Source organism: Lethenteron reissneri, chromosome 64 (assembly GCF_015708825.2).
Source record: "Lethenteron reissneri isolate LAM-NWPU_2019-01 chromosome 64, ASM1570882v1, whole genome shotgun sequence".
Classification (NCBI taxonomy): Eukaryota; Metazoa; Chordata; class Hyperoartia; order Petromyzontiformes; family Petromyzontidae; genus Lethenteron; species Lethenteron reissneri.
This window is the reverse complement of record NC_083842.1, coordinates 2,653,109-2,677,936: the sequence shown is the minus strand read 5'-3', so window position 1 is coordinate 2,677,936 and position 24,828 is coordinate 2,653,109. Positions and strand designations below refer to the sequence as shown.

Sequence of the window (24,828 nt, the reverse complement as noted above, 5' to 3'; positions counted from 1 at the left end):
TGTGAAATAGGGAATTTATACAGTGTCATGACAACTGCATAACTTCCATCGCTTGACAATGGCATAGACGTAAATATACATGTACACCTTTTCATCATGGTCCTATATGTGGCTTAATACATGCAGAGTTTTCTCAATCAACATTTCTTCTATAATACAGGTTTTTTGGGGGTTAGATCGCGTAAATATATAAATGTGTTGTTAAACCCAACGACAATTATTAAGGTTTTTCTCGTAAACAGAACATGCCAATTCGTTACTATTGCAGCACACGGTGTTTTGGAGAGAAAAGCCACAACATTGAGTACGACGTTTAGCCAGTAATTATAACTAGTTTCATTAGGCGACAGCCAGATTTGTGGAGAAATCCTCCTGTTTCGTTGCTTAAATAGAGGGGTAGATGTGATGGCAGACACACTTAGGAGAAGCTTGTGGAGCCACAATCTGGCTTCAACCGAGGACAGTCCTGCACTCATACTGTACCATTTTTCTCATGCCATCTGTTAAAGCAGAGGTGTCGGGAATTTCAACAAGACCTACATGCCTGCTGTATTGACCTGGTCAAGTGCTAAAATACCCTATTTCTTAATGCTTTTGGGGTCTCAGACTGGGAGCTCATGATCAATAATGATCTTCATGATAGTAGGCAGACCTGGGCAAAGCTGCATATCTGGCAGAGGCATTTCTTGTTCGCCTTGGGTACAAAAGGGATTTCCTCTGGACACTCCACTATGCAACATCATTTTTGACCACATCGTTTGAGATGCTTTCCACAGATGTACCAGAGGAATTTCCATCTGGTACAAATACAATGGGATCCTGATGAATGCACGCGTATGGTCAAAGGGTATATAAGGATTGTCTGGTAATTGAAACTCAATTTGAGAATTAGTTGGGAAACTTTTATGATGAACCTTGAGCCTACCACCAAGAGGTGGGACCTTGTCATCAACCCTACTAATACAAAGCAGGTGTCATAATTTCTGTCATAAAACACTACACCACCTCAACTATCCATGAGCAATGGGGCAGGTGTGGAAAGAGTGGAGGAGTTTCCATACTTGAGCAGTATGCTCATGCCCAACTCTGGTTTGACAGCAGAGGTCTTGCTTGAAATCACCATCTTTTAATCATCCATAAAAAAGTTTTTATTTTTTATCGGCTGCATAACTCTTAGGGGAAGCGGCCTTTCCTGCCAATTCATGCAAAGATCCAGGTCTTCTTGGCCACAGTCATGCAACCTCTCCACTATACTTGTGGAACATGGGTCGTTTTAAAAGAAACATCTGCATCAGCTTGAAACGTTCAGGCTGTCCTGCCGACAATCCATATTGGGTTTAACCAGACTGGATTGTATGAGGTGCACCAAGATCCTTGAACGATCTGACCATAGTCCATAAACTCCTCTGGTAGGAAAAGTTACATTGGCTGGGTCATATAGCCCCATGCCCAGCCACCTCATGCCCAAGCAGCTCGTTTGGCTGGATAGAGTGGACTATAAAAGTGGATGGGCTGACGTGGTATGAGAGGATGTAGAGCTAATTAGACCATCCAATGACTGTTATCAGTGGTGTAAAGATGGAGGAGACTAGGAAAGGATGCTACTCAGGTATTAGAAGCAGTCGTCTTTCAATAACAAAAGGTGGAGAAAGATACACCGACAAGCAGAGTGCCAAGTGGCTAAATCACAGCAAGTCGGAAGCGCAGGTGGTGCATCTGCCAGTCATCTCAGTCAATTAACCCAAAACGTGGATCCCGTGACCTCCTGCCAGTGAGCCTGACACTCCCGTTATGGTGATGTTATCGCCAATTAGTGGTAAATGGTGGCTGTTGTTATTGTTGCATGTGTGTATGGGCTCTGCAAAACAGACCTGCCATGGATATGGTAAACCATGTCCCCAGTGAGATTTTAGTATTTACAACTCAGCCTGACCCTTCTATGGCATGGTCAGGCTGACATTGTTTTCGTAGTGTTTTTCCACCACATGGCAAGATTGACGATTTGGTATTAAGTGTCAATGAATGATATTGGATGCTGCATCCATTCCTCAGCCACAGTTTGAGGCATGCTCCCAGATTTGTGTTAGCTCAATGGTACCATCCACCACCGTGCATGTGCTGTCTTAAGCCAGATAGACTTGGCTGTCAGTGATCAGCTCTGCCACTCAAGCATTTTAACTGGTGAGATTGGGCTAATTCAGGCTGCAAATTTCCACAGAACTGTATAATAAAGTTATATTAAAGTTCGCATGAATCACACTCTTCATTTGAATAACATAGTAGATAAAACATATGTATACCTCCCCTATTGTGGTTACATTTTAAATGAATGATGTGCACATGCTTACCTCATTAGACTGCTTGATGGTTTTAAGCTGGACCCATATGGTGCCCACCATTGTGTCCCAGATGAGGCCCTTTTCCCAGGCCTCCACCAGAAGACCACCCTCCAGGTGGTTTATCTCACTGTGCAGACACATACAATTGGCACTATTGTATTATCAATGTTAATTTAAACCAATAAATGATGTGAGAATATGTCATCATAGTAGACCGAATACAAAGTGTCTGATAGCTCATTCGACTTGTGCAAGTTAAACAATCACATTTTTTTTTCTAGATTTGAAGCTTTCGTGACTGCAAGGATTCATACTCTTAGGTTTTTTCGGTAAAGTCACGTAGGTAAAAATAAAATAAAAATAATAGAAATAATAATAGAAATAAAATTATAAATTACGACACAAGTCTCCGTCATCAGGTGGGACCGTCACAGCTAGATTTACTGTATCAAGTGAGGCAAAAATTCCAAGATACAAGCTCTTAAATACAAGTTAAGGGGGGAGGTGCTCTGCAAACCCTCTGGCTACCATCAAAGGTTTGTACACGAAGCCATCCAGATATACAAACACAGACATAATTTCAACCGTGATGATGGGTACAAACTGAGTAATCATTGGAAAGATGATAATTGGTTCTTTACCCTTCTATCTGGCAACAAAACTGACACCTTTTTACAAGGAGTCATGTTTGCATAGACCGCAATACCTGCAGTCATAAATACAAACAAAAGACATAACTCTGATAATGTGCACTGTCCTTGAAGTTGATTGGTCCACACCCGAGACAGCTTTCCTTCGAGCCTAGTCTCACATGGGTTGGACCAGAAGACGCCAAAAGGCGCACAACTCAAAGACAATGCACCATCAGAGTATGAGAGCTCGGGGCAAACATCTACACAATGGGGACCTCATTTGCCAGTAAAAATATGATAATTGGTTCTTTACCCTTCTATCTGGCAACAAAACTGACACCTTTTTACAAGGAGTCATGTTTGCATAGACCGCAATACCTGCAGTCATAAATACAAACAAAAGACATAACTCTGATAATGTGCACTGTCTTGAAGTTGATTGGTCCACACCCGAGACAGCTTTCCTTCGAGCCTAGTCTCACATGGGTTGGACCAGAAGACGCCAAAAGGCGCACAACTCAAAGACAATGCACCATCAGTTTGCCCCGAGCTCTCATACTCTGATGGTGCATTGTCTTTGAGTTGTGCGCCTTTTGGCGTCTTCTGGTCCAACCCATGTGAGACTAGGCTCGAAGGAAAGCTGTCTCGGGTGTGGACCAATCAACTTCAAGGACAGTGCACATTATCAGAGTTATGTCTTTTGTTTGTATTTATGACTGCAGGTATTGCGGTCTATGCAAACATGACTCCTTGTAAAAAGGTGTCAGTTTTGTTGCCAGATAGAACGGGTAAAGAACCAATTATCATATTTTTACTGGCAAATGAGGTCCCCATAGCATTGGAAAGATGTTATTAACCATGCAAAAAAGATTTAACTACACATTTTTGGACCATCTTATTTGACAGGTACTATTCTACTTTACCGAGTGTTGACATCCCCAGCGTTTAACAGTACTCTCCTTTTTTGTATTTGGATTGTCAACCAACACTGGGTAAAACAACAACATGTGCACCTGTCGTTCTTTTTTAGCATGTGCACCTGTTGTTCTCTTTTAGCCCCCCCCCCCCCCCCAATACGTTCCATTCATTGGCTACCACATTCAGATAAGCCCCTCCCCCCTCCTCCCCTCTTAACTTGTATTTAAGAACTTTCTTTCTAATTATAAAAATACATTTTCTTAAATATTCCATCATCCTCTTGTACACCTATTTCATAGTAGCGACACTGGGTATACATTATTGAGCCTGACTCTGCAGCCTTCTTTGTTAAATTCTGCAACCATATCCTGTTGTTCATTTGCATTCGTTGTTATAAAACATTTTTTATGTATATACCCATTACTATAAATAACGAGAAAACTGAAAACGTGTCAATAACTCTGCCTTAACAGGAACAAAAAATATTAATAATAGGTGATCATTGCCCAAAACATCACTTAAAATATGTTTCCGGTTAAGGAAATGTTATCGACGAATGTGTTATGTTGTTTGTGCTTGTGCAACACTGCCAATGCAGTATCACCAAATCATTAATTTTTATGCATGTGTAATGTAGCTCTCAGAGACACCATCTTGTTCAGGTATATGTGTAGTGGCTGTGCTTGTCACTGTATGGTGCCGGGGCTTCCGAAGCCACGGTGGGTAATGTGTTGTCATTATGGGCAAGCCCAGGTTATGGGATGTAGTACCAGCCCTAGTGGGGCTTGGGTGAGTGCTGGTTAGCGCGGAGGCACCGCGAGCAGCGTGCGGTGCGGGCTCCCGGTGAGGGAGCGAGAGGGAGTGTCAGCCAGCCATGATACGCTGGTTGACCTGTTGTCACGTGACCGGATAATATTGTAGGGGGGCCACCAGTGGACGGGGGCCAGGAGGCAGTCATGAGGTCCAAAGGAGCTCTTGGGAACCTTCGAGAAGGAGCCCGAGAGACCTGGAAGGTGGGCGGGGTGAAGGGCAGAGGCGGGGCGAAGGGCGGAGCCAGCCCCCCCTCCGGGAGGATATAACAAGGGCCCCGTGAGGAGCTCGAGGTTTTTCGTGTGCTGGTGTTACGAAGATCCACGTCGAGGAGAATAAGCCTCTAGCCACGCGGTCCAGGACCCCGTTTGTGGTCCAGACCGGGACAGCGACCCGTGTCTAGTTCTGCCGTAGCGTTGTTAGATGGACATTCGAGACCCGAGAGTAGATTGTGTTATGTTACGTACTGTTGTGTAAATAAATAGTGTTTCTCCTAAGATAATGTCTCCGACTCAGTTGGACTCACAACAACTGGTGTCAGAAGTGGCCAACTTGCTAGGCTGTAGCTAGCGGTAGACGAGTCATGTTTACACGTTGCAGAGTTCGTGTACGTGCGTCGGACGGCGAAGATGACGAGGAGCTGATTCTGCCCACAGCTGCCGAGGAAGGAGCGGAGACGCTCCCCGCGGAGCAGAGCGCAGTCGGGGCGCAGAGTGCCTCGCCTTCGGTGGCGGAGCTCATCAGGGACGCGCACAGCCGTCTCGCTGACCTTTTCCAAGCGGCGTCCTCCATCCTCGTGGAGATGCGGTCCCGACCCTCGACGACGAAGGAGGGGGCGGCGGAGCCATCTGGACGGGGTGACCGGGCCGCCATTTCACAAAAGGCGGGAACGCTATCGCCGCTGCCTGTGCTTGCGGGCACCATTTTGCCGCTGGCGGGAAGCGCGGAGCCCACCATGCTTTAAGCGGAGACGTCCTTGTCATTCGACGTCCAGTCGCTCCGCCGTCGGCTGCCCTTCATTAACAAATTTGTTTCCGCCAGGGGCGATTGGGTGGTATTTAAGCAGTGATTTCTCACAAATGCCGACGTAGTGGGGTGGTCAGAGGCAGATGCGCTGAAGGCGCTCCCCGCCACCCTTGATGATGATGCTTTAGCGGCGTTCCTCGCCATCCCGCTGTCCAAGAGGTCCACCCTCACGCAGGTGTTTGACCAGATGGCCGCCACTTTTGAGCCTCCGCTGAACACCCATCAGAAGTTCGCCGTGAGGTGGAGAGGAGATGGTGAGTCGGCCCTCGCCTACAGGAGTGCGCTTTTAGCGCTCGCGAATGGATCATGATGGCCTTGACGCCTTGGTCCTCGAGAAAATGTTGGAGCTCGCCAAGGATCTCCATACTGTGCTTTCCGCCGAGGACAGGGAGGTGTCTTCGCTCAAGATCGCGAGGTGTATACAGTCACAGGGTGTTGGTGGCGTGCTCCGCGTCTCCCGCAGAGCCCGAGGCCCACGCGGACGGAGAGCCTGCGACTGCGTGCTCGCTGCATCAGTGGAGCACTGATCGTCGGGGTGATGGAGATCGGCGGTGGGACGACCGGCGGCGGACGGGGTCTGCTTAGTTCTGATCCAGCGACGGACGGGTCACCTGCTACAACTGCGGCCTGCTGGGGCACGTCCAGTTGGGCTGCCGGGTTTCTCGACGGTGAGCCCTGGGACGTCTGCCTTCCTACGACTCCCTACCCCCTAAGGCGAGTCGCGGCCTGTGATCGGGGCTTCCCTTTTATCTCTCTCGGCGCGGCCTGGCTCCACCCTTGGCCGCACCCTACGTCCAGAATTTTCCCGACGGTTCTAGACTCCACCGCGCCTGTTCCCTCTCTGGCTCCGCCCTTAACCACACCTCTTTCGGGAACTCTCTAGACATTCTCAGCTACTCCCCACATGCCCTCTCATTTACCTTTGGCCCACATTACTCACCCCGGCCCATCACGTGCTTAACACGGTGCCAGGGTGACTCGTCCTCACATGGCCCATACCACCAGCCGCCCCCCACCACACTCTCCCAGTGGCCTGCTCTATGGTGATTCCCTGTGGCGCTGGTGGAGGCTGCAATCCCCTACTCTGTCGGTAGGACTCATCAGGCTTCCTTCTGCTAGCACTCAGTACCATGCCCCTAGTGGCCCACTGAATGGTACTGCATGGTGTGTTGGCCTCTGCGCCTGTTTCAATGGCACTTCGCGCTAGGCGCCGTAGTGATTCATTTAACATCACTACACATGTTTCAATTGTTAAAGTGTCGCTTTCCCATTAATGTAAAACTGTTCATTATATATTCAAACTGCTTCAACTCAACAAAATATGAATGTATAATGAATTTAAAATCAACAGCATCTCAGCCTACTGTGAAAGCAATGTACTGTACATACATATGGAAACAAAATTAAGAAGTGTTTTTTTTTCAGAGCGAAGGTAGGGGGAGACTTCTGACCGTATGATAAAGATGTAAATGAAGAGCAAGAGAAAATCATAGGCGGAGGAGAAGAAGAAGGTTTTGATCCTGAACAAAAATAACTGGGGACAATTGTCATAAATGGCTAAAGAGAATTCCAATGAGGACAGGAGCAGCGAAGGAGAGACCTCCAATTGATTGAGCAGAGGTTGAATTTAGATTTCATAAGAAGACCCTGATTGCTTGAATGAGCAGCCCATTAACTGGAGTTGATTATATGAGATGGGAGAGTTAGCGACGATGTAGGGATGTCTTTAAGCAGCAATAGAGAGACAACGATTAATGGTGATGAAATGCTGTAAATTAGTAAATGAGACTTACAAATTAATCTGTTTAAGGAATATGTTTCTGAATTTATGGCTAATCCTAAAATTCCAAGAATGACGAAGAGAAATACATTTTTGCATCCACAATGAATTTGGATTGATCTGCAAACAAGATACACCACTGTTGGATGTCACCTCTGTTTCTGCAAGAGATGGGTTATAATTGTGACATCACTTGTGCTCACACATGGAAGACGCATGTGTGAGCGAAACAGTGTACAGTACGTGTGATAGCGTATGTGAGGATGTATGCATGTGTGTATGTATGTGTGTGCATGTGGGAGCTTGTGTGAATATAGTGTATAATCGTATGTACGGAGAGTGTTGGCGTAGCAGTTATCCCACTGTGCTATAAACCGGGTGACCTGATTTACATCATGAGGCCTCCTTTGCCAGTAGCAAAATATTATAATAGGTGTTTTACCCTTTTTTTCTGGCAACAAAACTGAAACCTTTTTACAAGGAATCATGTTCACATTAACCACAAGACCTGCAGTCAGAATGCAAACATTATCAGTGTGTTTTTTGTTTGCATTCTGACTGCAGGTATTTTAGTTAATGTGAACATGATTCCTTGTAAAAAGGTTTCAGTTTTGTTGCCAGAAAAAAGGGTAAAACACCTATTATACGGGTGACCTGAGTTTTATTTCCAGCTTCGAATAACATTAGTGCCAAGTAATGCCAAGGGTACTTGGTGTAGTGTGTAAACATCAGCACTGGGAACAAAAAGGTGGCTGACTACACTACCTACTCTTGCACCATACCAGTCTTAATAATAAGCGCCCACGAACAGTGCTTGCCCCAAAAGGCTATGTTAGCGCGATGGGGGTTCGTTGTCTTTGTGTAACTTTGAGATATTCGTGTCAGTCTTGGTAGTGCACTCCTGTGATCGATTACTTTCACAATAGAGATTGGTGGGCCACATGCGGCTTTATGACATTGGCAAAACCTGTTGGGCTGTGAGTTGGTGGCCAGCATATGACAGAACAGAAATGAGTGTGTGAACCGATCCGCATGTATATTTCAGTGTATATTTCCCTTGTATTCATGGTGGGTTTTATTCTTTGTTTTTTTCCGGTAAAGTCACGTATAAAAAGAAAATAAAAAATTAAATAATTATTTAATTTATTATTTTAATTTTATAATAAATTAAATAATTATTTGATTTGCTATTTTCTTTTTATACGTGACTTTACCGAAAAAACCAAAGAATAATTCCTGCAGTCACGAAAGCTCCAAAATTAAGATGGTGGGTTTTCTTCAGACACTTCCGTTTCCTCAAATATGAAGCAAAACACTGATGATTTAATAATATTGGCATTCTAATGCTGGACCCCCGTGAAGTCTTGCAATTGGGCGGTGTTCCTGGATAAAGGGCATTATTCATAGAAAATTATAAAAAACATTATTTACGAAATTAATTAAATGCTTCAATTTAAAAATGCAACAAATAAAAAGAACAGATTGTAAAATAACTATGACATTTAAATGTTTCAATTATGAATTTAAACTAAATAAGTATTTCAACCTATTTAATAACCATATAATTGGAGAAACAATTCTGTAGGAGCCAAACTATATGAAAATACAAAATTCCTAAAAAGAAATACGAAAATGTCGATATAGTTGCGTTGAATGTGAATGTGCATTTGTGAAACAACCACGATAGTCGACAGGGCATGGGTAAGTCTCCCATCAACGGATTGACAAAGGACTGGAAGGTATAATTTTATTGTATGTTTATGTACACAAATTATTTTGCAAGTGTAAGTTGCATTTATGAAATAAAATATATATTTATGTACATGAGAAAAAAAATCAATTATTATCTACAGATACTCAGTGTGTCAAGGAACCGTGGTTTTAAGTGTGGTCTCCAACTATGTCAGTAATGCTAGACTGGCAAGAAGATATTTAAAATATTAATATTATTTAATTAAGGCATTGCTATGTATTCGTATTATTGTAGTTAAGCAATGCATTATTTTATTTATACATGTACCCACATTTCAACATCAAGATTTAGTCATCTAACACGCTAAATTAAAAACGTTACATTATCCCTGTCATTTATTGAAAATGTTTCTCATTCCTCGACGTTTATTCATTTTAAATCGAATCTATATTTTATCATTTAATTTATATAACTGATCAAGGCTGAGTGGATATTTCATATCACTTGTAAAATCAATTCAAAGATATTTGAAGGTTTTGCGTTGCATATTAGATTCTGTAAATTTACAAAGTTTAATGTTGAAATTGTTGTTTTGGCGTCATATTATTTGTAGAGTGTTTGTTCTTCTCCACTGATGGGAAATGTATTTTATTTCCTGAACATCCATATTAGCATTGCAATCAATCAATTTAAATTGATCCAAGTGCATAATGAAAGACTGTCAACCTGCTTTTAAAGTATTAATAATTTAGGCTTCTGGGCAGACGTTATGCATTATGTGCCATTAGGAAAATTGTCTTGCTCTATTAACATTCATATTGAACCAGTTTTAAATTGGTTTAAATGTTTTTACACACGCATATTAAAAATTATTCCTTTTTATGACTGATCACTTGTTTATAAAGCAATGAAAATGTCAAATAAAAAAAAATTATACTTTGAAAAAACCTCACCACATTCATCATTAACACTGCTTTTTAACAGCATTGGTGTTTGGAGCAAGAACATCGCAACAGATCAGAGTCAGAAGGCAGAGACTGACTGACTCATCGTTCGAGATTGCATTTTTTGTGATGTCCTGCAAAATGTGGGACATATGAACTCGGTAAAACAACACACCAAGATATGTGTTTGTTGTTTTAATGTTTTTTACATAATTATGTATTATCAAAAATGTAAACACTGAATGAAATGCAAAGTAAAACTTTCAAAACGTAACAGAAGAACTGAATGTTGGAATTAAATTGTCATGGAGTGGCTGTGACGGCCCACTGTTCTTAGTCATTTGCTTCATGAAGTGATACCTACAGCACCTAATGAGCATTCGACAAGTTATGAACGAAGCTGTTCATCTGCACTTGTGTTTTCACAGTTTCAACAAAGGTCAAGGTGTCATTATGGCCAAAGCCACTTATACCACCACACCTCACAAATTCTTACAACCCTCTGCCATATCCCACATTTGCTGCACAGTATACACGTGGCATCCAAGATCTGGCCTAACAGTATCCCATCATCTGGCCTTCGGTGTTTCTGTTGGTCACCGGACTGATCATTCGCATGCCCGTCTCGGTAATCGACCCTCCCCCCATCCTGAAAATGTGTCCTACCCAACTAAATATTACCTGGAATACTCAGTAGACGTATCCCTCTAAAGCTACTGCACTCCTTTATACCCCTCTTCTTATGTAAGTGTATGATAATTGCCTTATTCTCGTCTTTTGGCAGCTGATCCCTACTCCAAGCACCTTGAATGGCCTCGTGCGCAACTATAACATGCTACTGCCCCCTTCTCTAAGCACTTCAGCAGTAATGTCAAATATTCCCATTTGCTTGCCTGATTTAATCTGCTTCACTGCTGTTGTGACCTCTTCTAGGGTTACATAAAATATCTTCTACCATCTCTTTATTTGTACAAACTCTCGAATGCGCCTCAATGATCTAGCAAGTTGATAGCTTGCTGTCTTGAAAATGGTGGCTAAACTATGCCCACCACACCTCTAGCTATTTCTCCCTCTCGTAGTGTTCTGTCCCACTGCTATCCATAGCCAGCTAAAGCCCTATATTCCTTGGCATCTTCTTATCACATAATCAAACGACCATAAATAATAATTATTGCTGTCCTTGTTGTTACCATCTCCCATCGTCTCTTCTCGTTTATTCCAATAACACTGCGTAACAATTTTTTTTCATCCTGGGTAGTAAGTGTTATTTCCTAATTGCTTATGCCTCAAAAGTACGGAAAATGCCTATTATTCCCCACAAACTTTGCTTTTGTGACCAGGACATTGATATTTAGAAATTTACCTATTTTCCAGAACATTCCAGATATATTCAGTGTTGAGTAAACTTGGAGTAACTTCTATAACATTCTAGAACTTTCCAGTAATATAAATAGTAGTATAAATACAGGGGCCTTAAGCCCACCAGTTCAGTTTAGTTGCAGCTGCCGAAGTGGATACATATCTGCATTTTTCTGAGATGTCATCTAGAGGCTGCAAGCATCCGGCAGATGCATTTTGCTATGTCTGCGGTCAATTTATCAAGACAAGAGTAAAAAACTACTCTGTGGAAGCATCTGCTTAGATGTGTGAGGCCTACAAGGCATATTTCGGCATGCCTGTTGAGGATCAAGACAAACCCTGGGCACCTCATTTCACCTGTGAGCAAAACAAAAAAACTCTGGAAGGTAAGATGGACAATTGTTGCTTGGAATTTTATTTTATAAAATTTTAAAATGTGTTACAATTTTCAATGTTGTTGAAAAAATATATACATTAAAAATGTTGCGAGAATCTCTTACACATTAGTCATGGGTGAAATAAATGTATTTTTGTAGGATGGTACAGAGGGGAAAAAAGAGCCATGAAGTTCGCTATGCCAAGAATTCGGCGGGAACCCACTGACCACTCAAGCAACTGCTACTTCTGCATGGTGGACCCTTCCAAACGCCGGACTGGCAAGAATGCACCTGCTATCACGTATTCGAACCTTCCCCTAACCATCGCCCCGGTGCCACACTGCCATGAGCTCGCCGTACCCACTCCTCCGGAGAGAGAGCAGCCGTCTTCAGAAGAGAGCAGCAAGTCAGAGAGCGAGGAAGATGTTGTAGATCCAGATGACAATTTAAGAGGTGGAGCTGAGGAGAGAAACCCTTACTACCCCTACCAAAAACACCTCAACGACTTGATCAGAGATCTTGGTCTCACCAAGTCCAATGCCGAGCTTTTGACGTCCAGGCTCAAGCAGTGGAACTTGTTGGATGAAAGTGTGCAAGTCGCAGATCAGAGGAAGCATTACCAACATTTTTGCAGCTTCTTCACCCGTCAAGATGGGCTCTGCTTCTGCCACAATGTGACCAGTCTGTTCAAGGCAATCTGAATCGCCTGTAACCAGAATGAGTAACGCCTCTTCATTGACAGCTCATCCAGGAGCCTCAAAGCCGTGCTGCTCCATACTGGTAACAAGTACCCGTCTCTTCTCCTGGCTCACTCAGTGCACCTCAAAGATAATTACAACAGCATCAAGACCTTGCTGGACGCCTTGAAGTATGATGGGTACGGCTGGGAGGTCATCAGAGACTTCAAAATGATGGCATTCCTGATGGGTCTCCAAGGCGGTTTTACCAAGTTTTCCTGCTATCTTTGCCTTTGGGACAGCAGGGACACCAAGGCGCACTACCACAGGCGGGACTGGCCACAGCGGACCGAGTTCTCTGTGGGGAGGAACGTCAATTGGGAGCCAATGTTGGACCCTCGGAAGGTGCTGATGCCACCACTACACATCAAATTGGGCCTTATGAAACAATTTGTCAGAGCTGTAGATAAGGAGTCAGCAGACTTCAAGTACCTTCAAGACTTCTTCCCTAAGTTATCTAAGACAAAGGTAAAAGCTGGTGTCCACCGATAAAGAAGATTCTGGAGTGCAATGAATTCCCAAAAAGCTCACGAGTAAGGAGAAAGTGGCTTGGAACAGCTTTGTCGTAGTGGTTTGTGGCTTCCTGGGCAATCACAAGGTCGAAAACGATGTGGAGCTGGTTGAGACTGGTGAAGAACTACGGCACAATGGGCTGTAGGATGTCCCTCAAAGTCTATATCCTTGATGTTCATCTTGATAAATTCAAGGAGAACATGGGAGCGTACTCGGAGGAGCAAGGCAAGCGCTTCCACCAGGATATACTGGACTTTGAACGCCGCTACCAAGGACAGTATAACGAGAACATGATGGGAGACTACATTTGGGGGCTGATTCGTGAAAGTGATTTACAGTATAATCTTAAATCTCGAAAAACGACTCACTTCCAAATCTTTTGTAGTAATTTTTGTATTACTTTAGTATAAATACATGTTAATTTTGATTCATATGTTGTTTTTTCTGACTTTATGTGAACGAAAAGACACAAATTCGCCCGTTTTCTCATTGAAAATAGGTAAATTTAAAAATATCAGTCCTGGTCACAAAAGCAAAGTTTTGGGGGAATAATAGCCATTTTGAATACTTTTTATGCATTAGCAATTACAAAATAACACTTACTTCTCAGGAACAAAAATTGTGTTACATAGTGTCCTTCATCCTATGCTGTATAGTTTACTCTGATTTCCTCCCGATGCTCCTTCATCTTGACCTGTTCTTCGTTATTTTCCTCACCACACAATTTCTTCACTTCCCTAGCCCTATCTATGGCGTCTTTGATTTGAACACTTATCTTTCTTCCTTACATTAAGACATATGACTTCTGCTGCAGCTCCGTAATGCCTTTCCAAAATGCCTCTGCTCTGGGCTCTGATTCCCCTCCTCCTATCAAGTTTGCAAGAATTACAACCCTGCCTTTAATGCATGCCTAAAATAGTTTTTGCACCTCGATGATATTTAGCTTTGCTGTGTCAAAGCTAGCAATATTGTTCTTTAGCTCGCTTACTCCCTAACTTCACTCTTCTGCAGCAACTAGTTTGTTGTCTTACATGTTTTCTGCAGCCCTGTAAGCTCTGATCTTGAGACTGGGTGTCTTATAATGTAATCAGTTGCAGTCTTACCATCGGTCGAATTCCATGTTAGCTTGCACGACTTCTTCCATTCAAACTGTGTGTTACTGATAACTAATCTATAGCTCCTACAGAGCTCAAGTAACCGTTCAATCATCAATCTCCTGTCCTATTCCATACCACCCTAGTACATTTCCCCACTTGTTATACTCGGCTCCTACCTGGACAATAATGTTTCAGGAGTATCTGGAATTGGTATTTTGAAAAAATAATTAAAAATAAAGGTCACAAAAATTAATCAATGCCATTTTAGTTTGTATTATCAAAGAATAACGATACACACAGTGCAGACTTTAAAATAAACATTTGGATTTTAAAAATATATTTCCTTTTCATCTGAAAAACGTAGGCTTTGGCTCTAATAAATAAACGAATTATACACTGTGTGGATGATTATGGTCAAATCATAAATTAGATAAATATCACTTCAGCCTTTCTGTCTATGGATGTCGTGAAACATAATTTTATTTTCACCTGGGGTCTGTTGTTCACTTAATGGACCCAAAGGTGTTGTTCTGTGGCTCTTGCCTATAATACCTGTAAACCTAGCAGCATTTGTAACAGGCCTGACTGTTCATGAGACTTTGAAAGTGGTTCAATGTTTGCAATGCTTAAATTTTGTTTAAAAAAATTGGTCGGGAAGGCCAATTAGGATGATGGACTAAAATGTTACAGTATTTTATTTTACATGGAGAGACATACGTATTCTATAGGGTGATGTGTCATCATGATGGGCTGAGAATTCCTATTCACTTGCCTCCATAGAAGAACGTCGAGCAACTGTCAAAATACACCATATGTTGTGAAGTAGCTGTAATCATAGGCTCCCTTAATTAGTGAAATAAGATAAAATGACTTAATCAGGAAACCTGTTTGCGCAGTCGTGCAAAGCATCAGTAGTGTGTAAATGAGTAGAGAGGAGCAGTGTCTGTGTGGTAACTATAATACACATCTTCTTGGTTCTTTCGGTAAAGTCACGTAGAAGGGAAGTAATAAAATAATAAAAATAAAACATAATAAAATAATTCTCACGACGTTTCGGCCACAACGTGACTTTACCGAAAGAACCAAGAAGATGAATCCCTGCAGTCACGAAAGCTTTAAATCGAAACTATAAGACTGTTAGTAACGATATAGCACTGACCTCATGCATACAAGGCAGTCATTTAACCAGTAACGTCACATCTAAATCTAGATTGAAAACGAATTTATTTCGGAATGCTTATTTTGTTTAGTTTGTTGTCCTGCCCCCGCACCTCTGATTATCATGGTTGGCTGCATATGGTGCGAACGAAATTCAACATAATACACATTCCTCATATTCATATATTTACAATAGAGACACATTTGTTTCATAAAGCAGCTGGTACACCGCCTACATATAGTACTTATCCACGAAATAGCAACCATACATTGTTGGGATGTAATTATCCTTTAAAGAACTCCAGACGTCTGGAGAAAATCTGTGGTCATGAGAGGGGAACACTTATGTTCCAGAATAAGCCAATGTGGTAAAATCTAAAAACGCCATAACACGAAGACACACACACACACAAGAGAAGACCACATTTAAGACCAAACTCATACTAATCATGAGAGCTCTCAAGCTATAAAACCTATACACGTGGGTGGCGAACTCAGTATGGAGTAAGATCTTTTCAAAGAGGATGAATCCACTATACCTTACAGAGAAAGGCATGCAGTATGCTACAAAATCAAGTTCATTATCACTAGAAGAAAAGACGGTAAAAAGTTAATGCCACTAAAACTTTCTTCCAAAATATTGTTTCTAAAATAGAAATAGGAACAAATTATCTTTCAATATTTAAAATAAATTGTTACAAGTTGGGGTAATGATCTAAGTGTGCAACTGTGTGCCCTGAAGAAAGACTTACAACATGAAGTCTTGCTCCCAGCATGGTTCACTTCCTCGCACCGTCACGGTGGTGCTCTTCAGATTCTGCACCTTCAGAGTTACGTAAGTGTTGAACTTGTCTGCATACACATCACATCACACAGAAAAAACACAACTTGAGTACATGTGACTGAAAAACAGTTAAAATAGCTTTAATAATTCTTAGGTTTTTTCGGTAAAGTCACGTAGGTAAAAAATTAAAATTAATAAAAGTAAAATAAAAAATAAAATAAAAATCACGACGTTTCGGAGGCAACACAAGCTTCCGTCTTCACCTGAAGACCTGAAGACGAAAGCTTGTGTTGCCTCCGAAACGTCGTGATTTTTATTTTATTTTTATTTAACTTTTATTAATTTTCCTTTTTTACCTACGTGACTTTACCGAAAAAACCTAAGAATATGAATCCTTGCAGTCACGAAAGCTTCAAATCTAGAATTAGCTTTAATAAATACATTTACAAGGCTTGTGCACGGCACAAATAGACATATTGTACTTATACAGAAAACCCTAATGCCACATTTCATCATTACATAACTTGCACAAGACGCTACATCTGCTGATCACATATTGTCCTACAGAGACGGTTGCCGAATTCAATCATTTTTATCTAAATATGTTTGGCACAGGTCTGACAGAAAGAACACCCTGTCATCCATGAAATACTGTTTTCATGGCTATCAAAGCATCTACAATTGTTTTTAAGAGCATTGTATTTCTCTATGATGATGGACAGGAATAACTCTAATCATGCCCGTTTTTGCAGGCACAATTGCAGCTGACTTACTAGTGGTGCTCCTCACAACACAATGTGTTTTGCTTTTCATGCCAAAGTACTATGCCTAGTTGTATTATAAATGTCCCAAGGGCAGTGTGTATTCTTTAATCGATCCACTATGGAACAACACAAATCAATACACTTTACCATGGACCTTTAAGCGTTCATGTTAACAAAGTATGTAACAGTTCATGAATTAAAAACTGTACTTACACCCGTGATACATGCATCAAATTGTATACGTGTATTTGAGAATATATTTTAACATGTGAAAATTGTACGCAAATATTACATTTAAGCTCATTGGGTATCCTTCAAGACAGACACTACAAACGAGATACTACAAACCAGCCACGTAAGATTTGACTTGCATCAACTAATGACAATTCATTACATCATAGCAGGGGTAAATCCTTACAGCTAATGTTTACAATATCCACAGGGTTATACATCAATGGCAGATGGTCCTTTTGGGTGGTGCTCTCCTGAATATTACCTTAAACATTTAATTATCTATTTATAACAATACGATTTTTTTAAATTGTACATTGTTATAGGTTACAAAAAAGCATAACACAATTTTAAATACATACAACTTTTTAAAATTCCTAATTTAAATAATTTTCAAATCTTTTCATGTTTATATAGAATCCGTTTGAATTGATTTTGTATTAATATAGGACACTCTCTTGTTGTGTCCTGGGTTAGATGGATACTGATTGGTCGATTAAATCCAATCTCCCCATTCAGGATCTTGCCCCATTGTCAATCACAAGACTCCTTTCCATAGAGACAGTCCGTGGTCGATTGCATATCCCTCTCTGCCACAGTACTTCCTGGGACCAAGCTATGGTGATGCAGGGTTTTTTTAAATCCTTTATATTAAGTTCGCATGCTTGCTTGCGTGCTTGCTTGCTTGCTTACGACCGTGCAAATCTTTCGGTCGTTTTTTAACCCACTTCCCGTGATCCAATCGAGCTGACATTTTGCACACAGACTCGTTGTGCGAGACAATTAATTTTCGTGAAAAAAATTCCCAAAATTTTACACTTTTTAGGCAAAAAAAATATTTTACATATATTCAAATAGAACGCATTCATGGCTTTGGCTGAACGTCAGAGTGTAAGAGCCCAGAGCGTAACCCCTCCACAGGCCGTGGCGGAGTAGCGCAGTTGGTAGCGCCCTCGCTTCCCATGCCAAAGGTCGCGGGATCGATCCCCGCGTCCTCCACAGGCGAATATATTTTTAAATCCTTTATATTAAGTTCGCTGCCACGCATATAAAGGATTTATAGTGAAAAACTTAGTTTTTACGGGTTATACTTATTTTTCTTTCATAAAGCGTGTATATAGTAGACAGGATTATCGTCATGTGTGTTTTGTAAAATATCGTAATTTTGTTGTTGCTTTTTTATATTTCGTTTGCTGACAAAACATGTATTAAAGAAAACGTTATAAATGATAATTAAAGTTATAAAATGGCTATTACCACTTAAATGAGTCCTTTGTATCAATGTTTTCACGTGTTATAGCGATTATAAAGATTGTAAAGTCATAACCGTACGATGATTGATGAAATGCTTATGCTGAGTCTGATGTGACAGGAAAATGTGACAATAAAACCGATTTGTCATTTGAACCGAGTACTTCCTCACTTTGAGAAGCACGCCTCGTATCCGCATTGACATTATGCACGACTATGGATATTCGCAGTCTGAATCGATCTGGGGTGAATTTTTTCACCGATTCATGTTCATCCATCGATAAGAAGAATTACCCAGAAATGACCATGGACGTTAACTTACCGATGACTAAATCACCCATAATGGTTTCCTGGAAGTGCTGCACGCCTCCAATTATCCGTGAGCATTAAAAAACAGAAAATGGTGGAAAATTCCTCCCTATCAGCCATGTTTATCTGTACAATTTTACATCAGTATGAAATGGTCTACTCTGCAAATTTCATGAGGGTATCAGATTACAGTCCTTAAAACGTCACTTTTAAACAAACAGCTCGCATTGGTAATTCCCAGTAGAAATTATGTGCAACTGTTTAAATTAAGCACTCAAAATTCGTTACAAATAATGAAAATGTGATGTTTGTGGTGATAATCTCCATATTAAATTAGTGGGATCATGTGATAGATGTAGCTGTATGACGCCAGAGTCCCAAAACCCCGCCACCACGAGGTGACTTCAAATAGACCTCAGGGCACTGGCGGAGCCAGTGGGGGGGCAGGGTGGCACGTGCCCCCCCCCAATGATCCGATCTAAATCCCTAATTTCGATCAGATCATTGGGGTTTATTAATAATAAATCGGTATTTTGCGACACCCACTGCCGCTGTGTAACATATTATTATGTGCCAGGTACTCTATGAGATGATCGGATAATAGTCTGAGTCCATAATTGGCAATAAGTAACGGCAAAGCGGTTATAAGTGACTCATAATTGTGCGCAGTTGCGTATAGAGCACACGACTTCCCTGAAGGCATTCACCTTCAGCGAGCGCGATGCCGATCACACAACGCGGTTCGAATTCGACCCTCTATCGATGGCTAACTATCGCCGCACACGCGTCGAATAAAAAGCAAGGGACAAGTCCTTACTTACTAACAACTCCCATCATTTTTCATTGCTGGAGGGGTTGCCCCCCCCCCCTACCTGAAAATCCTGGCTCCGCCATTGCCTCAGGGGAGTTGGGAATTCCTCTGCCAAGGGTGAAACTCAGGTTGAAGGTGGCAGTCACACGCACTGATGTTGGACAGAAACTTGGCGGCAGGACGAATGCCATAGATGCCAAACAGATGTCACTTCCATATGCACACACACACACACACCTCACCACCACGAAAATGGTCTCGACCCCTACAACTGGCTTGGTCATTTCTTTACCTCCGATAACAGAGTTGGCCTCAGGATATTCTCACTCAGCTTTTTTGTAGTGTATCGTAATTGGATGCGTGTAAAGCAAAATGCAGAAGACAGTTGTAAAAATAAAAACAAAAGCCTGAGGTTGCTATAAGAGCCAATCCTAACGCTCGGGCTTACCCATGTTACACAAGGAGGGGAGACAGATTGGGACCCCATACTGTCTGTCACTCTGCTCAAATTATCGAGATAACGTGGGCAGGCACGGGGGCAGCAAGGTAAACGGAAAGTGTATGCTTGAGTTTCCCAGAACTATGGCAAAGTACTTTTGTGATGGACTAAACCACTTTAACAGCAACCCAGATGTTAAAATGTGATATTAACATGGTGTTAATCGTAACTCGGGGGGGGGGGGGACGGTAGAACTTGCAGAGTTTTGACAGTGATACCAACAATAAATATAATAAATATATATAATATATAAATAGGATTTAGTTTAAGTGTATAAACCGCCCTGTATAGTGGGAGAATTCTGGTAAACTCACGTTAATAACAGCAAAGTAAATTAGCAAAATGACCATTAAGCATTTAGTAACAGTAATACTATAGTATGAAGTAAACCAAAGCCCCAGTGATGACATTAAATAAAATATGTTATAAAATAGCGGTGTTACTGTTATTAAATATAATGGTGAAAAACGTGAAAGCATCGTGTAATGTACGGGAAAGACTGTGAATAAGGGCTGACATCACCACGAGGCATAGGCACTATGGGAGGGGGTCCTGGAAGGTGCGGGAGGCGCTCACAGGTTCTGGGGCCGCCTACCACAGATGTGGCTACCCCAGCAGCCACGCAGGCTCTTGCCTGTGTGCACTGACGACAGATGCCTTCACGTGGCAATTCATGCTACGTGCAATTCAGCGTGGTTCTTAGCCAGTCTCAGTCAGCAGTTTCTCCCCGACCTTTACCTGTGGAGACGTGGACACTCAAGGGAGCGTTGGAAAGAGGTGTTTGCGTTACGGTGATATTTGTGTTGTTAAAAGAATTAGAGATTGTGAAAGATGTATCGGGTTTGCACGTCTACAGTGCGGTATTGTACTCACTACAGAGAATTAAGAGAGTGAGAGAGGGGTTGTGTGGGAATGTGTGAGCGTGTTGAACTTCTTTCGCACCGTACATAGTCAACGACACTTATCGGACGTACCAAATCTGGCCACCAATGCAGGGCCTTCGGTAACTGAATGCTCGTTGGTTGAATGCAGTCGGTGTGCGACTGACTTTTGTGGTTATTTATGGTGGTTGTGGGTTTTTATGGGTTAGCAAGCAGGTTTACAGCGTAGTGCAACATGAGATAGGGTTGCATGCCATCTCTGAATTGTATTGTGTCAGAGCATGATTATTAGGTCCATTTCAGACAAATTTGGCTGGATTTCATTGGGAAATGACAAGTAAGCGTGCTAAACCATGTCAAGCATCGTCTTTTATTTGTCTGGGGCTACCGACTGAATCGGGATCGTTATTTATCCTGGAAGAATCTGATGAGCTGTGAGGCTCTGTTTGACAGATGAGTGTGCAGGCTGGGTGAGAATGTGCCTGACTCTTTGGCGCTTTCGGTAAAGTCACGTAGGTATAAATAAAATAAAACAAAATAAATCACGACGTTTCGATAGCAAGACAAGCCATCGTCTTCAGGCGAAAATCGCGATAGCCGCGATGTCTGCTGCGAGCAGCACGATGTCTGCAGCAGACATCTTGTCTTGCTATCGAAACGTCGTGATTTATTTTGTTTTATTTCTACCTACGTGACTTAAACCGAAAAACACAAAAGAGTATGGATCCCTGCAGTCACGAAAGCTTCAAATCAAGATTAGTGTGCCTGAGTTCGAGTGCTAAACCACTGATCATGTGGGGAAACCAACGGTGTAATTTCTCAGTACAATATGGCCACGATATTTTAGGAGCACAGTCTATTGTCTATTGTCTTAGGTAAAGCACAGATTAAAGTAAACTTAAAATGGAAACAAGGACTCGTGCTTTATTAGTTTCATTGGTTGGAAGTGCAGAATTCAGCAGGTAGGAGCAGGTAGCTTTTTAAACCCAGACTGATCGAATGAGTATGCTGTCAGTTTAACACGAGTATGCTGTGCCTGAAATTGTCTACTATGCGCAATATTCGTGCTGCACCAGACTAATACGACGAAATAAGGACTTTTGGGGAAGCACTTGTGACAAGATACGAAGATCGTATGTTGAATGCGTTGGTGTACAATAATCTATTTGTAAACCGCGGGGGATAGGTTCCTGATAGGTTCCTGATAGGTTCCTGAAAACCCCCGTGGTTGGCTTATGAAATATCGGGGGTTGGGTTCCTCGCCCGTGGTTAAAACTCTCATCACTACGCATCATACACATTCAGTAAATACGAGAAATATGTACAATACTGTATAACAAAAATACCTTTAATTACCTTTAGTATTGATAGTGAAGTCCAGATAACGTTGACAGTGACGATGACAATGGTGATGTTATGGTAGGGGGGGTGACTCACTCACAGCCATGTTGCCGCCCTACTGACCCCGCATTCTCTCTCTCGTTAGGCACAACCCTTTCCTTGCCCTCTTCACATTACGCTCACAGGGACCACGAGCTCGACGCTTAAGGGACAATGAGTAAGGGCACAAATAGGTGGTATTGTACTGCAGAGTGACTACTGTCACTTGGTACGAATTACAGCACTGCGCTTTGACGACTGCTGCACAACACAGGACGGCGACGAGGACAAGTCGTGTGCACGGGGCACGCGTGGGGGTACTACGCTCTTGATGCGCCCGTAGTGGCAGATGCTTGAGCATGGCTGAAAATTAGAAATCACGGGTAGCGGAAACCCATACCGAGGTTACGCGAAACTGTACACAGGTGACTCGCAACTTACGACAAGCTCGACTTGAAACCCCTTGCTTTAATGACCTTTCTTATAGTACGACCCCCACAGTAACGACCGAAACCCGTACCTACGACCCCCTAATAACTGCTACCGATGCTGAGTCAATTGGCGACGAACATGTCATGCGCACACTCGTGCTGCTTTGCTCTTCCACCGTATGCGTGTGTAGAGTATAGCCCGACAGTCTGCAGCTGCGCCTAGAGCAGCTGCAGACTATTTGCTAATTTTCTTCAAATTTTGAAAGTTTTTCGTCTTTCGCTATGTCTGAGAAGAGGAGATGTGATGCACATTCAGAAAAGTACTTAACATTTTTTTTTTAAATATGCTTGTTTTTACTTAATAAACGTTTGCAAAGGTTATGTTAAGTTACAATAAATGTTTGTTACGGTTGTTTTCATTTATTTCCGTGGTCAATTTTGGTATTTTCATGGCATGTCATGGGCTTCCAGGAACGGAACCCCAACGTATAACATTGCGTCTATGGGAAACGAGGCTTCGACTTACGACGATTCGACTTGCGAACCGTCGTCCAGGAACCAATTCGGCTGTAGGTGCGGGCGTCGCCTGTAGCGTGGTTGGCACAATGGTACACGTCATATCATGCATGGATAATCGTAAACCGTGGATGACAAAACTGTGGGGAGCGAGGGCATTGCTTTATTTATTTTTTGTACTCTGAACAACGCAAGTTTACCTGAACATATATGAACCAGTGCTCACGTTTCAAAAACATGCATACCAGCTTCTAGATTGTATGTGAATTGCTGTTTGATCTGATCCCAACAGTCTCTAGTTAAGCTTGTTCTGATCTGTGCGGGTGGAGTGGTGGATTGCAGAGCCTTTGTCTTCTTCGGTTAGCCCCTAGAGTTCAAGGCGAAGTTGATTGTAGCCCCTTCTAACTGGTTAGTTGGTATGCCCTCATTTGGTTTTCTTGGATGTCTGATCAATTTCATGAGGCTCCTCGTGGTTTACTTGAGTGGCTTAAATCTTGTGGCAGCTACTCGTGAATGTTATTCCATCCTCCTGTATTTGATTTTAGTTTTCTTAGTTTTTAGTGTATGTCGTAATTTATTCCATTTTCTTTTAGTTTCCTCCAATATGCATTTATTCAACTTGAGCATAGCTGTTTGCAGATGCAATTTTAATGTGCTTTACTAGATTTTGTTTCACTTAATTTGATTTCACTTACATTTCAATTTGTTTCAGTCATATTCCAGGCACGTGTCAACCTCAGGAGTTTGAGATTCTGTCTCTAGCCATTAAAATGTTTTGAACACATGAAATGTGGTAATTATGGACAAGATTTAGGCTCGTATTATGGCTGAATCAAATCTTCGGGACCTTCTATGGACTTCCTCATATTATATATCCTCCAGAAAAGAGTACGGTTTTAATATCGATATTCATCTCATCTGTGGGACACAGCATATGAGATCAGAGTTGCAATTCTATCTCATCCTTACTAAAAAAAATGTTCCTGGACCCATCTTCTTATCTACAAAAAGGCAGAGAATAGGAAGAGCCAATCCTAAGATAATAGAAAGAGTCATGAATATGAAGTCTGTGGTTAGGAGGCCTTTCACTAAATATTATGAATACAAAAATACATACATCATACACAAAAATACACAAAACTAAATCATACACATCTTCTACACAACACACAACATTTCCATATTATTCTCTGAGATGGGCACTGAGTGCCCATTTTAAAAGCCTTCTCTGCACAGAGTATCCATATCCTGCAGGGAATTACTAATTTAAAGACTAAGAAAAGTTCTGCAAGCACTGATAAATCCCCCCGCCCCCTAATATCCATACTATCCTTCTGCTGCTGATTGATGATGATGATGGTACCACTGATGTGTGTAATTGCTGGACTGTGTCCTGTTGAGCTTGGGCACGATCTCCCATGAGCCGCAGCCTCACTATCCTGGTGTGCAATTGCACAGCATTTTCACTGCGTGGAGTGAGGAACAATCACTATAAATATGCCACGAGATCAGTTCATGTACTAGAGTAAGGTGGATTGTAGTATTGTAGGACCATGGCAGATTGTGACGGTGTGAGGATACCTTAATG

At 42.0% G+C, this 24,828-nt stretch overlaps 2 protein-coding genes across 2 annotated transcripts in view; one reads left to right on the top strand and one right to left on the bottom strand.

Annotated features, from left to right (window-relative positions):
• The window catches only part of LOC133359271 (protein unc-13 homolog A-like), a 246,827-nt gene that overhangs the window by 215,298 nt on the left and 6,701 nt on the right, over positions 1–24,828 (bottom strand). Inside the window, 2 exon segments of the mRNA XM_061577750.1 lie at positions 2,349–2,466; positions 16,136–16,235. Coding sequence (XP_061433734.1) covers positions 2,349–2,466; positions 16,136–16,235 — 218 coding nt within the window.
• Positions 11,675–13,193, top strand: LOC133359273 (uncharacterized). The gene is made up of 2 exons (XM_061577752.1): positions 11,675–11,887; positions 12,038–13,193. Exons 1-2 carry the CDS (start codon positions 11,785–11,787, stop codon positions 12,577–12,579), a joined length of 645 nt encoding a protein of 214 aa, XP_061433736.1. The 5' UTR covers positions 11,675–11,784; the 3' UTR covers positions 12,580–13,193.